Below are 17194 nucleotides of genomic sequence, written 5' to 3' on the forward strand. Positions count from 1 at the left end.
TTAAATATAGTCTCCACTTTTACTGTGTTGTTTTCCCTTTATGTATTTAAAATGCTTTTATCATATTTCCCCTGTCTCGTCCTTTCACCTAGCTATACCTGTTAAGATCCTTTAACCTTTCCTGGTGAATTTTATCCTGCAATCCATGAACCAGTTTAATAGCCCTTCTTTGAACTCTCTCTAAGGTATCCATATCCTTCTGAAGATATGGTCTCCAGTATTGTATCCAGTACTCCAAGTGAGGTCCCACCAGTGTTCTGTACAATGGCATGAGCATTTCCCTCTTCCTACTGCTAATACCTCTCCCAATGCAACCAAGCATTCTGCTAGCATTCCCTGCTGCTCTATTACATTGTACATTGTCATTAACAGCCAGAAACTGGAGTACAAGAAATGTGAATTAATGTATAGCCATTTATAAGCTTAACAAACTCTCCATTATCTTTTCCATTTATTTTCCAGAAGGCAATGTTATTTGTCTATTTTGTATGTTTTAAAAATACATTATCAGTAAAGAGTAGAATAAATTTTATCCCATTTACGAGACATAAAATTGTGATAATGTATATTTGTGATATAAGTAGGAATTACATTTTGAGATGTTAGATATAAATTATTAAATTAAGAAGGAGAGTCAGGGATAGCGTCTGTCTCCGCGGGCACAAGACCCCGTGTGGAGAAGTGGTGGGCAAGCCATCATGGGCCACCCATGGGAGTGAAACGTTCGAGGCTTGTGGAGACAAGATGAGCATGTTAGCCTTTTATTATTTTTCTCTAGGGAAAGCTTAGGGCCAGTTAATAGTTGTTGTACATGGGCTATTTGCAGCCTCCATTGCATTTCTACCTAGTCTTGATTTCTGATGTCTCCTCCATTGCTACATCACCTGTCTGCTCCCTTACCTGCCCACCCCCGCTTATTCCTCCCACCGATCCTTCCCCTTCATCTACAGTCCCCCACTTTCCCCTACTGCCCCTCCCTCTACTCCACCTTCTCCTCCTCCTACTCCTTCTTCCTGCTCTTACTCCTCCCTCCTCTTCCTACTCCTCCCTCTACTCCACTTTCTCCTCCTACTCCTTCCTCTACTCCACCTTCTCCTCCTCCTACTCCTTCTTCCTGCTCTTACTCCTCCCTCTACTCCACTTTCTCCTCCTACTCCTCCCTCTACTCCACTTTCTCCTCCTACTCCTTCCTCTACTCCACCTTCTCCTCCTCCTACTCCTTCTTCCTGCTCTTACTCCTCCCTCCTCTTCCTACCCCTCCCTCTACTCCACTTTCTCCTTCTACTCCACCTTCTCCTCTCTCCTCCTACTTCTCCTCTATTCCTCCTTCTCCTCCTCCTACTCCACCTTCTTCCCTCTCACTCTATCCACTACTCATTCTTCCATCTCCCCACCACCATATCTATATCCTTTATATGCTTCCTCCCTTCTTATTCCTTACCAATTTCCTCCGCTCATAGACAACTCTGCCTCTACCTGACAACATTACATCTGGCCACTCTTCAGCCACTTCCCAGGGGGGAATACCACACTAACGAAAAATTATTCAGACATGAAAGAATTGTTTTGGGCACTCTCAAGGAAATAGTGCGGTCCTGACCCAGATTCCCATGGAAGTAAGGGAGGTGGCTGTCCCTCATGTTTTTTTTCTTCACTAAGTCCCCAGAAATCTCATGAAAGGAACCTGACTCATTAGAACAAAACATGAACATTCAATTTACAAATCTCTACAGAGGGGGGTCAGCAAGAGAACTGTGAATAGAAAGACAAATACCCCCCAATCTCACACAGAAATAGGTGAGGAAACCTCTTCTACTGCTCCTCATGGTTGCTTTGAACAGATGAAAGAAGAAACAAGACACCTTTCAACAGAGCATGCAGTAGCTTTACCAGATCCTGACTCCACTCTGTTTGCGGATAAAGAGGAAAGGTACCATACTGGATTTGCTGTTGCTACAGAAGATCAGGTACGTCAAGCATCTTCACTTTCCTCATTCACATCTGCTCAAGACGCTGAATTGACAGCCTTCTCAGTGGCATACAAAATGCCTGAAGGAAGACATGCCAATATCTACACTGACTCAAGATATGCCCTGGGTGCAGCACATTATTTTGGATCAATCTGGAAGATAAGAAGCACCACTCAGCTGCCCAAAAGCTGCCAACCAAGCCACAAGTGCACCAAGGGAAGTGGACAGAAGGGTGTCCGCTAAAGAAACTTCTATACTCACCATGTAGATCCTACCTACAGATCTCAAGCTTCTGAAAGAATGACAAGCAGCTGCTGACCCTGAAGAAATACAAAGCTGGAAAAACAGAAAGGGGCAACCCTTGAAGACGGGCTGTACTCCAACACTCTCAAGCTCTGTTTACCCAAAAACATGTACTGGGCAGTGAGCCCATGGAACTTTATACCTATCCAAGACCCTCATGAACTCTTTGATCTCTAAAATACCCCTAAGCACCTAGCTAACTCTCAATATCCCTTTCAAGAATCCAGGTGACAAAGAGCTACTGGGTCAAATATGCACTAGTTATAATAGACATTTTGTCAGGATGGCCAGAAGCCTAGCCGGTCATCAATGTGACAACCAAGACCATATACCCAATAGTGCATTGTGAAAGTTGCAGAGATCACTCAGTGGATTCATTGTTCCAGATTCAAGACTCTCTCTCTCTCTGCAACATGAGAAGTAACATTTGTTGATTTTGACACACTTTTGACTCTAAAGAAAAAAAAAGATACCAACAAGTAGGTGTTTGATGGCCATAATAATGCCTGACCACTTGCCATCGATGGAAAGCCGAGGACCCCAAAAGGAGACCTCGTGAAGCTAAAGCGATCCAAACGCCAAGCTCCCTCAGGATTATTTGCCCATCCTGAGTTTGTGGTGATATTAATATTGACTAAATGATCCGAGTCCACCTACGCTGGTGTAGCGTGAGACAGGTTTAATACTACAATGCATAAGCAAATGCGCCCTAGCCAAGGTTATTATGTCCATACACATAATACATGACAAGGTACTCTTGACACACCACATTCATGCTTCAGAACATAAAGAGGAGCACCCCTCTAAAGGGAAAGTTTGACATATATATATATATATATGGATGCCATAGGTGTGCCAAGGGGGGTACCAGATGATTTTGCAGTAAAAGGAAAGTTTGAGTCCATTTTCCCAATCGTCACTGCTAATAATTATAATAATATTTTGATTTGCATTTATTATATCTATTGCAACCAACAACGTTTACCTGTCACCATGACTTGTTGTGCCTATATTCCAGATAACACAGGTCGATATGGTAATGTAAGCTCGTCTATTTATGATGTCCCTCTGAAGAACTAAGAAGACTTTAAGAACCGTTACTTCATAGGGTTTTGTGCCTTTGGGCTAACCTGTCCTCTGAAACTAACTAATAAAGTTTATCTCTTAGAATATTAACATTTCATAGGGGGGACTGATGTAGAATTATTAAAAATCTTTATTGTACTTGTATTGAATTATTGCACTAACTCCATTTTAACCTGATGCTGTGACAAATCCTCCATTTTGTCCTCCTAACCTGACTTCTTCAATCCTCCATTTTGTCCTCATAACCTGACTTCTCCATATGAAAACTACATTACATGACAGAATTGCTCAGCACATCTAACACAATAGACAAAGACTGTATTTTTCCATAAAGATATGACTAACCCAGGAACTGCTGAATTTCCCCTAACTCGCAACATAGTATAAATTGAAGGCCATGAGAACACTGTAGTAATGAAATGTTCTATTCATAAGAGACCTTGCACCTGACCACGAGATCTGACATCACCGACCGTGTAAAATGACGCTCAAGACCCCCTTGTCCCCACCCGTGTCCAAAATAATACCACCTCTTGGTGGGTGGACACGAAGCTAACCACTTAGTTTTTGATCCAATTAATAATATTGATGGGTGGACACTGATATAGTCACATAACGTTTAATCCAATTAATGATGTTTATTTGTTATTATCTGATATTCAATGATGATGTCATTTTGCTTTTAAAAAGATCTGCACAACTGTTTTCCAACCAGATTGCATTAAATTTTCTGAAGTGCTTTTAACCTGAACTCCATGTGTCAGTGTGAGCTTACTTCTGCGTATACGCAATTTAATCATCTCAGATTTGGACAGGAACAGATAGACATTTAAACATATTTGTTTATTTCTAAATTAATCTACATCAATGTCATCTCATTTTATCCTGAATTTGTGATTCAGGATACCTCCAGAGCATGAACAGGAACAGGGGAAAGCTGGCACTGCTATTGCATCATTCAGAAACAAACCATTAGTCTACTAACACAAGTAATTTATATGAAGAACTTCCATGTCTAGTTTTTCCTATCTGAACACAGCAGTGACCAGAAAAGAGAGGTGAGGGAATAATGAAACTGGCATGTTTGTGTTGTAGTAGAGCGAGTTGAGGGAGGTCTTTTGAGCCCTTCTTTTTTATCAAGTTCAGTTCTAGAGATGGCATCCTTGACTCCATTTGCACCCACAGTGTGAGGGTGTGAAGGCATGAGAATGTACAGTTTTAAGGGAATAAAGAACCACTTTTAACACAAGTGAAAAGATAACTGCTCTTTTGATAAATGACAATTAAAATAAATTAACTGAACAAAACTCACGTTTTTCAAAGTACTGCTGCCCATAGCTTTGACGAACTTCCTCTGGAAGTCGGGCCCATGCTTTACGACAGAACTCCTTTTGTAAATTTGCATCGGTGACCTGTGTTTGGAAGAAGCCAGGTTCCACAATACAGACCTTAACACCAAATGCAATTATGTCTTGCCTGCAAAATATCAATTTTATTATATTATATACAGTTCCAGTGATATAATCTGAAAGGGTTAAGGTTTTGTTGCATATTTTTATTTTGCAAAAGTGAGTCATTAAGTTAAACTACATAGAACTTGCATACATACATATTTGTTTTCTATACTGATTTGTTATTTTTTTTTTTACATATATACACATGTATATTATAGAATTCTGAAATAGAGCAATATGCCCTTTACTATATGTCCTTGATATAGACATTTAGACTGTTTTTCTAGCCTTTACCTTTCTCTTTTGGTCTATTCCCTCTATTACTTCCTTTAGGTTTATTAAAGGTAGGGCTTCCTTCTACAATTGTTATTCTCTCTTTTGGACTTTTAGTCCGTTCTTTCTTTATATTATAGAATTCACCTCAGTTCAACCAAAGGGTTTAAGATTTTTGCTGCTAACTCTTGCGTGCCCACAAAATGCGTTTTTACATAGACATATATATAGAACACAAAAAATAAAAATATCTTATAAAAATCAGCACATAACTATTAGGAAAAAACATTTAACCAGAAAAGCTTATACAGAACACAACAAATGAAAGTGACACTAACCCTTTTTATCCTATTACCATTTGTTTTCTGTTGACATTATCACTCAAAATTTCAAATAAGAAGTGATAATCTCTACCAAAAATGGTATAGTCTGCGTAATGTCATTGTTTTTTTTGTTTTACTATTAATGACTTTGCCATTGTTCCTTTGAGTGATTGGTTATAAAATTACAGCAGCCACTGTGTTCTCTCTCATTTGTTTAAAAAAAACAATAAAATGTTTAAAAATAAAATTCTATTTTTTTTTTACTTTATTCGTAATTAGCTCTTTTTTTTTTTTTTTTTCCATTTCTGACTTAAAAGTCAATGACCAAATATAATATGCTAATTTTCTCAAAACCAAAATGTTCCTACTCGTGTTCTAGACCAGAGCCAGGCAAGCAAAATATCAACATTACCTGCCACATACGTTGTCAATAAAATACTTTGAACCATATAAATTTGTATATCTCTATGGGCTATGGGCATCCCATTTTCAAGAACCCAGTGGCATACAAATGCATCAATTTGCAAATATCATTGTCGCCATGAGAGCATCCCATTTTCCTATGATATCAATGAAGGAATTTATATTTCCTCTTTTGGTTTCCAAATAGGCCTAAATTGTGCAGACTGCATGCATGAGCACACTTTGCTAGTCCCGTCCTTCTCTTGCTGGAACTCAAAGAGAGACGTAGCCACGGCTGCACAAACGTGAATAAAGTTCTAGGTAAACTCAGTGCTGTTGCAGTATGGCAAAAAAAACTGACTATTCAACAGATTCACTTATCCTTTATGGTAAATTAAACTTCTGCCAGGGAGCTGAATTGCATATAAACTTCTGCTGATCAGGGGTTGTTGGGATAAGATCAATCACAAGTGACCTGAACGAGAGGCTACTGCTTGGTGTCCTTTAAGCCGTAAAATAACATTAGACAGCTCTTATTCTAAATATGTGACAGTAGAGGTTAGTACAATATCTGCATACCGTAGGCTGTCAGAGAATGATTCCACTCCATATTTAGACATGCAGTATCCTCCTCCACAGAAAGTCAGTCTCCCAGCAACACTTGCTACATTGACTATACGTCCACGGGCTTTTCTTATTAGGGGCAACATCTGGATGGTGACATCGACAACCCCCAACAAATTCACATTCAAGACTTTAGAAAAATCTTCCTTAGTCAACCATTCATTGGGAGCAGTTGGAATGGAAATGCCGGCATTATTAACCAGCCCCCAGAGTCCTGCAAAGAAATAACAACAAGACAAGAGAATCATACATAGATGAGAGAGGTTAAATGTACTCTTCACATTGGCCTATGTAGAAAAAAGATACGTAAAACAAAGTTAGCTACTAATTTCATATTTTACTTGGAAATATCAAATATTAATCTAGCTCAAAACATTTTACTATGCGTTTATCATCATGGTGACCTTCTAGTACCGTAAAAAAAAGTGTAAATGAGATTTTGAAGGGTTAATAGTTTAAGATTTAGAAGGAATAAGGGAATGCCGGGAAAATGCCAGTAGTTGCAACATGTTACCAGGGTAGAGAAAATGGTGATAATGTGTTGTCAGTGCAATGCTATTTTTAACATGTAATCCTGTAATTTTATTGTATTGTTTGAAAAGGGAACACTATAAAATTAAAGTTTTTTTAAAACCATTCTACATTTTTTTTTAAAAGAATAATGCTCTACTGATCATCATTTTTTTTTAGATGAACACTAGGTTTTTTTGTTCCTCATTTCAGCCCTAGTTGTTCCGTTAGCGCTCCGATATATTACCATTTATATGTGTATGTGTATATGCCAGTGTGCATCTATGTGTGGGTATGCCAGTGTGCATGTGTATGTCAATGTGTTTCTGTGTGTGAAATATATATATATATCAGTGTGCTTTTGTATGTATCTGTGTCTATGTGTGCGCACACATATGTGAATGTGCATCTGTTTGTTAGGGTGTTCATCAATGTGTCACAGTGTGTGTTTTCATGTCAGTGTGTGTATCTGTGCCATGTTGTGTGCATGTATCAGTGTCTGTGTATTTATATGTATCTGTGTGTTAATGTGCTAACACAAATATAACATACAAACACACACCCTCGATTCAAACTCCAAAATGATATATAAACACACCCCTTCACTCAAACACAATTACTTCACACAAATTGACATCCGCATTTAAAAGTGAACATTACATTCAAACACACCCATGTATTAAAACACTAAAACTATATACAATCACCCCTTCAAACAACAACACTATACATTTCACTATAGCGCCGGTATATGCTGCAGCGCTGTACAGATATACAACCTAGAAATTAGTTTTGACTCGGGGCGCCTTGGATAAATATTGAAATATTAAAGGTGCCTTGAATCTAAAAGGTTTGGAAATCACTGGCTTAACAGGTTAAATAAAAAGGAAAATAGTTTAACAAATTTGTTGTGGTAGGTGAGTTTGAAAACCAATTCTAAAAGAAAGAGGCAGTTGATGGTATACATTTTATAAAAAGTGGGCAGATAAATATAGCTGTTATATAATCAACCATGGATAATGTATTTGTACTATAAACTAAAGGTAGGGAAGAATAATGCATGGGCAATAGAAAAGTATATTGAGCCAAGAATTCATTTGTATAGTAATTCAACAAAGTGAGAGCAGAGGCTGAAACATAATCTATGCTAAAACGTAGTGGTAATCTGAGCTAGGTTTGTGCAGAAATAGAAAACTAAATTAGTGAGTTGTGATGGACTGTAGATATTAGTGAAACATTGGAAAAATAAAAAATCAGTTTCTTAAAAATTGGGTGAGCATGTTTTTTTTGTTTTTGGAGGACTGGAGACCTAAAAATGTGATGTTAAGTTGCACTTACTATCCATTTCTTTTTTAGTTTTAAATCTGCCTTAGTTTATTTTTATATACATAAGAAAAAGTAGGCACTACTTCATCCTATGCATAGTGTGATCTTTGGAATTGAGAGGAGTTTAAGCAAGGTTCCATTTTCATTTACTCAAAATCAACCAGTCAAACGAATCCCACAAAAAGGACAAATGACAAACATTATAGACAGAGTAGAACAAAATTGCAGCCGCTGGGTATTGTGATCCAGCACAAGGAAGAAAAGATAATCAATAGAAATTAAGACAATTGGCAAGGGGAGGTGGAGTTTATTCAAAAAGAAACAAAGAAACATAAGTGTTTCTTTAAAGTGACATTTACATATAGTGTTCTAGTAACATTGGGAATGTTCTATTTCTTTTAAGTTCTTTGTATTGTTTATACTATATTTTCACACGGTGGTGGGACATATAGAAGGTTCATCAGGTAAATTATGTTTGCAAGGCATACATTGATGTCTGACCTTTATTACCAACAATACCAGTGACCCACGTGACAGCAGAACTAACACTTTGGCTGTTAGTGACATCCAGAATTACAGTTTTCAGTCTGCTTGAAGACTCCCTCTTCAGGCTCTCAGCCCCTTTCTCCGTTAGACAAGCTGCCAATACCAGCATTCCACGACGGTCCAGTTGCTTTGCCAGCAGGTTTCCAAATCCAGAATCACATCCAGTGATCAGCACATGTTTATCTGAGAGGTTTGGCAGGATCTGGTTCTGTCTATGCCATCTGTACAGGAGAATGAAAACAACCAACACCACCAGCAGAGCGAGGCACATCATGGAAAATTCTCACTGATAAAAAAAAATTTAAGCATTTTAATATCATGGCTAGAGTTATGGTAAGACTTAGTTAGGGTACCACTTTCAACAACAAAAAATCTCTTATTTCAAAATACATAGTGAAAATTATTAGGTTGTAAAAAAAAACTTTACATGTAATAAATAAAATAAAAGTATCTGCTCCTAAACCTGTAGTTCAGTAATGGGTATAATTTAACATAAATCCCTACCTCCACTACCAATGTTTGGGAGCTAGAAGTTCCTAAGCATTGCAGAGTTTAGCTCATTTCCTGAGAGCATTAGCTGACAGTTCGTATCTGGAAGTTCTAAAGCCATGCATTCTAGTGCTGAGCTCAGGAGAGCTAATGGAAGTTCTTGCTCTGGCATTGGCAGTGGAGACAGGGATTGGAGCCCAGCATGCCTCAGGTATTAAGTAAAACTGTTTAATATTGATGGCTTCCTAATAATGTGGGAGTGTCAGAACACTACTGAAGTATGGTGCTTGGCACGTTCCTTTAAGCACAAGTACAATACACGCTAACATAAGGTAACAAAAGAGACAATACTTTTTTGTTACCCAAAACGGTTTTTAATATAATAATACTTTCAGAGTTTTGTAAGGAAATCGATTTATTTTTTAATGAAGTATACGTAAAAAATAAAAAAAATTAGAAAAATGAATCTTTACTTTTAGTATATGACGGAATCCTTTGGCCATATACATGTACCTTGGTTTGGAAGGTCTTTACTAACAGTAAGCTTCCAAACGGTTAAAGGGAAACTCCAGTGCCAGGAAAACAATCCGTTTTCCTGGCACTGCCACCTCTTATCCCCGGTTACTGAAGGGGTGAAAACCCCTTCAGTAACTTACCAGAGGCAGCGACGATGTCCCACGTCGCTGCTTCTTCCTCCGCGCCGCTCCTCCCTGTGATTGCGTCGGCCGGTGGGCTAGACGGATCCCACTCACCGGCCGGGGAGACCTAATGCGCATGTGCAGCAATGCACATTAGAGCTCCCCATAGGAAAGCATTGAAAATGCTTTCCTATGGGGAAATGAGCGACACTGGAGGTCCTCACATAGCGTGAGGACGTCCAGCAACGCTCTAGCAAAGGTTTCCTGTGCTAGGGACACGGAAGTGCCCTCTAGTGGCTGTTTAGGGGAGGACTTAACCCTGCAAGGTAATTATTGCAGTTTATATAAAAAAAACTTGCAATAATTACACTTGCAGGGTTAAGAGTAGTGGGAGTTGGCACCCAGACCACTCCAATGGGCAGAAGTGGTCTGGGTGCCTGGAGTGTCCCTTTAATTTGTGGGAGGAGTAAGTCCCCTACTTACCTCTGATGTTCGAGTTCAAGTGTTCCTTGTTCTACTTCCGGTTCGCGTGTGTCTGCAGGTTCGCGCCACTTCCGGTTCAGGCGTCAGACGTATTGGCTGCACGGCGGAAATCCTCTGTTTTTCGGCGGTCCGGTCTTGGCTTTACAGCTAATCGTGAGTTACTGCGTTACATTCCGGTCCCCACCACACTGCACGGTGGTCTCATCAAGGGACCGGAACGCACACTTCGGCATTAAGGCGGCTCTTTCGTGCACCCGCCTGGGGGGTCCCCCCCCAGGAGTAAACATGCTGTTAATAATAAAAACTATACTGCATTATATGAGGGAAAGTCAAGTTACTATTGTCTACAAACTTTCATTCATACTGTTGTATTAAAATCACATACCCAGTTTAGCCTGTCATCACCACCTAGTGGTCTTATTCAGTATAAATGTATTTCCCCTGCACCAAACTATAGCAGCAGCTACTAGCATACTTATTTGGAGCTTTACCACGTAATAACTATTCACACAACACTATACTATGCCGTTATGTTAAGCTCAGCCCTGTTAAAAAAAAATTATTTGATCTCCACAGATCGTACTTTGTAATACGACTAAAAATGTTTTGCAAAAATAGGGGTTCTTCTCCTCAAAAAATCCAGGTTCTCTTTCTACAATAGCACCAACCGGTTTGCTCATTCTATATGGCAAACTCTGATTCTTGTTCTTAATCCAGGTATAGTATTTATTATTCCACTTTTCTTCACACACTACGCTCACACGTCATGCTCGCTCAGATTTACATCTGTCTTAAAACCCTTAGGTATAATATATGTCTATATATCATATATATACACATATATAATAATATTTTTTTTTATTAACTATAACTTTACATTTTTTTTTTATTTTACACTGATTTTACAGTTGCAGGGAGACTGCCTGTCAGCACAGACAGTCCCCCTGCAGGCAGAGACTAGGACACCTATTGTGACCATGTGGTCGCCCTGTTGGGCGATCACATGGCCACAGGGGTCCTAAACCGCCATGGGGAGACTGTCTGGGCTGCAGGCAGTCTCCCCACACCGGGAGCACCGCCGATCGCCGCCGGGGGAACGACGGCGATCGGGTAAGTACATTGGACGGTTAGGACGGTTCAGGACCGTCACCGGTCGGCAACGCAAAAATGCCGATGACGGTCCTGAACCGTCCTCCGTCCTTAAGGGGTTAAGGCCGCAGTCAGCCTTCATTTTCATTTGCCACTCTCTCGTATCACTCATTTATGCCCCCCAGTATTTCATGAGGCGCTCATATGCCACGCTCACAGATCTACATCTGTCTCAAACCCCTTAGGCTTCTTCGGCGATATCAACAACCGCTGGGCTTGTCTTCCATATATACTCAAAGATCAAATCCCCGGGTATAATTACTATCAAGGTTAGTATTCTACCATCACATAAATTCGCCAATTTATCTCATAGATGGTACGTGAACTGGCTCACAGGGTCTGGGCGTCAGACCTAGCTCACCGAGGCATGTACAAACCATCTCCCACCCCAACACGGAGGTACGGCCCAACGCCCAAATCATAATTAAACGCGCCTCATTCGCTCTTCTATAGAGCCATATTCAGGGCCTCACTTTCCACGGCCACACGTTTTGAACCTTTTAACTGTCATCGAGAGGCCAACATCCCGTCAACACATCTGTGGCAATGTAGTTCACCTCGCCCAAATCATAGAGCCTCTCACCGCCACTTGGCATTAGCAGGGTCTCATCCGTCACTAGTCTAAGTTAAGTTTTTTGCTTCAGCAGTAACCTTACAGTCCAGTTCACAGGCGCAATTCCCCCCCCCCCCACCCCTTGAAATAATCTCTCAGACGCCCCTACTAAATCCGACTCATTTAATTCATTTCTAGAATGTCGCAGGATACATCTCCCATGAATGAGGTGCCTGATGAGGATATAATATCCACTCCTATCAGACCAGAGTCCCCAGGAGTATCTCTCGCCCCTTCTACCCCTACGTCTTTGAGAGCATGGACTATACCTAAAATCACGACCGAACTTAGGCTTAGGGGCATCCCCTTTCCTGCTATGGCCCGAAAGGCGGAATTATACAGACTGTTAACCAACCAAGCCCCTGAGCCTAGGCCAGGCACAAGCTCTCAGAGTCAACCTTCTGGCGCTGGCATTGCCACCCAGGACACCCTTGCAGCAATCCTGGCCAACCTACAGACCTTAAACAGCAGGTTAAGCAAGGTGGAAAGTGCCATAGCCTCCCCAGGTAACCTTCCTGATCCTCCAGCCCCTATCTGTCACGATTCCGGGAACCAAACACGCTAACATACACACAGAAAAGGTGCTGTACCAGACCTTAGAGTGGCCGGGCTAAGCACACAAAGAATAGTCAGGAGACAAGCCGAGTAAGGGGAACCAGAAGACAGAATAACGAGAAACAAGCCGAGGTCAAAGGATAGGAGAAAGTCACAAAGTCAGATAAACAAGCCAGAGAGTACGTAACCAGAAGCACAAGTTTCAGTAGCAATACTAGCAAGCAAAGACCACAACAGGGCACTGAGAGACAGGAAAGGTAAGTATTTAAATCCTGTGCTTAATTCTGATTGGATCATTTCCAATCAGAATTAACAATCACACGTGGGAGATATGTATACCTCCCACTGTGATTGTAGTGCTGTGACTTTAACGCCGGGTCACGTGTCTGACCCCGGCGTTTGTATGAATGCGCGGTCTCCCAGCGTGCAGCGTTATACATGCTGCCGCTGGGAGACGAGAAGGAGGATGCAAGCGCCGTCCGGGGCTGTGAGGACGCCGCTCGCCAACAGGTAGGGGAAGGGGAGACCGCGGGCAGCGAAGAACTGAGGGTGAGTGCTGCAAGCGGATTGCAGCCTCCCCTTACAGCCGCCCGCGGGATCCTGACACTATACCGGCGGTACCTATGGCACCAACACCCATCCCTACACTTCCCCCTCCAGCTCCTGCTCCAGTCACGTCGCCTTTCGTACCAGCTTACTCCGTTCCAGACTCCATTAGGAAAGAAATCCTAGATGGGAAGGACGTGTGTCTGGTGTCATTACTTATTGCCTCCCAAGACGTACTGGAGAACAGGGCTTATAATTTTGGCGATATCTCGGTGGTTCTTAAAACCAGAGACCCAAGGCTCAGACACATCTGAAACAGTTTAATGTAAGAATTAATTGGTGTCAAATGGATACAGAACTATTCTGTCGCCACTTCGCTGGTCTGAGGCCCCCGTCCTGCGCCATGCAATTCCTCAACCCACTTGGCCGATTTGTGCCCTTCTATGGCCGACCCATCCACCCCCACTCCCACCCCTCAATCCTCTTCCACTCCTCACCTTAAACAGGAAGGCGGACAGAGGGATAAACTGGGGAGGCCCATCTCCTTTTTAGGGAAGGCTCAGGTGTGCAACAACTTCAATGCAGGTTCCTGCAGCTTCAGCGCTTGTAGATTGTTGCACATCTGCTCTGTTTCAGGGCACACACTAAGACCATGTGCCCAGCCAGGTTGTCCCGTAACAAATGACTAACCGACGTTAATATCGACAACCTGGCTTTTTACTTAAAAAATCATCCAAGTAAACATCTGGTGGAGTATTTAATAACAGGGTTTACCCAGGGCTTTCTCACGGGTCTCGTCGCCATTCTCTCAGGGATACTGGAATGCCCCAATCTCCTATCAGCCTGCCTAGACCCGGAGGCCACGGACGTTCTGCTCTCCACAGAAATAGCACAAGGTTTCATGATCGTCCCCTTCACCTCCTCACCGTTTTCCTCCTGGCTCACTAACCCTATTGGTATAGCTGTACACAAATATTCAAATAAAAAGCGCATGATTATTGATTTATCGGCACCGCACTCTTCTTTTGTTCCTAGCATCAACGCACTCATTCCCACAGACGCATTCTCACTACAATACGTAAAAATAGACGACGCTATACAAACCATCATTTCAACTGGTAGCAACGCTTGGCTTAGTAAAACAGACATTACCAACGCGTTCAAATTACTGCCCATGCACCCATCACTTTGGCACTTGCACGGTGTTAAATGGAGAAACAGGTACTATTTTACCACGCGACTCACTTTTGGGTCCAGAAGCAGCCCTAAACTGTTTGATATTTTCGCAGAAACTCTATGCTGGCTGCTTCTGAACATTATTAGGTGTCACGCCGTCATTCACTACTTGGATGACTTCCTCATCATAGAACCAAGCACACGCACACCCACCAATATCCTCAGCACCTCCGCACTTTTCTCCACCCTCGGGGTACCTTTGTCTCCCGCTAAAACAATTGGCCCCACTACTAAACTCACTTTCTTGGGGAAAGAGCTAGACTCTGGTACCTTCCGCGCCAGCCTTCCCCCTGAAAAACTGGTCCGCCTGAGAGGGGAAATAGATATGTTCCTGCGGAATGATGTATGCACCAGGAAAGAACTTCAGTCCTTATTGGGGTCCATGAATTTCGTGATGCGCATCGTTCCGCAGGGTAGATCTTTTGTGTCCAGGCTCCTTTGTCTGCTCCACAGGGTACCAGACGCCTGCCCAATTGTGTTGGACCATCACGCCAAAGCTGACCTACTCATGTGGGGGAAGTTTTTGACTCAATGGAACGGTATCTCCATGTTTATTCCCCTCTCTCCGACACCTCTCCCTGCATTTACACTGACGCTGCAGCCAACACGGGTTTTGCAGCTATATTTGGTAATCACTGGTTTAGGGGTCACTGGCCAGCTGAGACGCATGCCTTGCCGGGGTTTAGAGAAACTTGTGGCGGCCGCACACACTTGGGGTCACCTCTGGTCTGGCAAGGAAGTAAAGTGTTATTCCGACAACTCGTCAGCTTGCGACATCATTAATAAAGGGCGCTCTTCCTCTCTTACCATCATGCGGCTGATTCGCAAGCTGACCTGGTTGGCAGCAACCGTCCAGTTCCACTTAATTTGCCTTCACAATCCGGGTATTCACAACACGGCTGCTGACGCTCTGTCTCAATCTCAATGTCAGGTGTTTTTCCAGGCACTCCCGTCAGCCCACCATCAACCATCCAGAACACCGCATTTTTACGAGTTAATATTGGATTGAACACACTTATGCACCACGCTAGGACTCTTACGCACCAAGCACTATCACCAAACACTACTATCATCTACAGTAGGGCACTTACCATTTTCAACAAATTTACAGCTGAATTCGGATTACAAGGTGATTTTTCAACCCAAACTATGGTGGCTTTTGCCTCTTTTTGCCACTTACACTTAAAACTTTCCCACAACACAATTAAATTATACCTCATGGGGGTGCAGCATCACAGCCTCACAAATTTCCCTAACAACACCCCTTTTTTGTCATCATACCCCATCAAGAAAATCTTAAAGGGGATCTCTAAAGTATCGGTTCCACCTATCACCACCAGACTACCTATAGACGGGCCTATCTTTAGATCACTTAGCTACCTCCTCGACGAATCCCCTTTTGATCCCAACACTAACCTGGTGATCAAATCTGCTATCTATTTAGCTTTTTATGGGTTCTTAAGACCTAGGGAATTTACCGTTGTTTGTCAAGGAGATACCACTCACAGCCTTAAAACCTCACAACTCACTAAAGTAGACGACCATTACATTCTCACAATCCCATCTACCAAAACTAATCAGTCCCTACACCCCACTATCATTCCTCTCTTTCCAACAGACAATGCTTGGTGCCCAGTTAAGACACTAGACCTCTTACGCTCAACCTATAGCACGCACCTACCAGACTCACCACTCTTACAACTACAAGGGAACCCACTCACTACAGCAAAATTCACCAAGCTTTCAGGAATTTAGTCATGTAAACAAATGCAATAAAGTGCGTTTTTTCGAACTTCTCTTTGCCCTCTTTTATTTACAGGCCCACTCGGACGTTGGTGTCACGGACCGTTTCGCTCACAAGAGGATAAAAAACGTTTAGGCGATAATCCCCTTCCAGATAGACCAGCAGCTACTGCAATCACCAATCTCCCGAACTGGAAATACACGAACACTGGAATAGCTGAACAGGAAAAGCATACAATCCACTTACACTCCTGGCAGTCAGCATACAATCCAATTCCCCCAAAAAACGAGACGACACTTCGGTTTGAGGGTCAAGCAGAATCTGAGGTGCTGGCACACCCAGCCTGGTTTTTATTACAGTATTTTCAAATACAGGACCTCCCACAGGGAGGTATAAAACAACCAATCACATCACAGTTACATCCCACATATTCCCTCCCCTTATCCTGAGAGGAAATTCAATTACACATACAGTTAAAACATACTTTTTACCCAACTTTCATAACTCTAAAACCATACATCCAATTCACATAAAAATTACATATTCACAATCAATCCATTCAGGGGAACAACATATCAAAAAATGGCATGAATCAGACCAGGGGTTCAGAAGTTAGTAAAATATATTTTGGGCCCTGGCTGGCACATGGCTATCTGGCCCAGACCGGTTTCAGAGTCTTCTATCCAGGAGATAATTGAGAAGTAATTCAATTATCTCCCAGGACAGAGACAAGACTCCATTATGCACATGGTGAGCACAACGCATTAAAATACTATAAAATACACAAAGTCACATATTATACATAAAACACAGACATGTCACATATCCCCAGATAGCTGGGATCTGAGCGCACAAAACTACCGAATAGCGCTCAGATCCTATTCACACAGTTCAATTGCCATGGAGCCGAAGTCTTTAACTACA

General features: G+C 42.0%; 1 protein-coding gene across 1 annotated transcript in view; it reads right to left on the reverse strand.

Annotated features, from left to right (window-relative positions):
* Positions 1–17194, reverse strand: part of LOC134568546 (retinol dehydrogenase 7-like) — a 43936-nt gene that overhangs the window by 10558 nt on the left and 16184 nt on the right. Inside the window, exons 2-4 of the mRNA XM_063427190.1 lie at positions 8773–9103; positions 6391–6649; positions 4672–4835 (exon numbers count right to left, since the gene is read on the reverse strand). Coding sequence (XP_063283260.1) covers positions 4672–4835; positions 6391–6649; positions 8773–9091 — 742 coding nt within the window. The 5' untranslated portion in view covers positions 9092–9103. The remainder of the gene's footprint in view (positions 1–4671; positions 4836–6390; positions 6650–8772; positions 9104–17194) is intronic.

The sequence above is a fragment of the Pelobates fuscus genome, chromosome 1, assembly GCF_036172605.1.
Source record: "Pelobates fuscus isolate aPelFus1 chromosome 1, aPelFus1.pri, whole genome shotgun sequence".
NCBI lineage: Eukaryota > Metazoa > Chordata > Amphibia > Anura > Pelobatidae > Pelobates > Pelobates fuscus.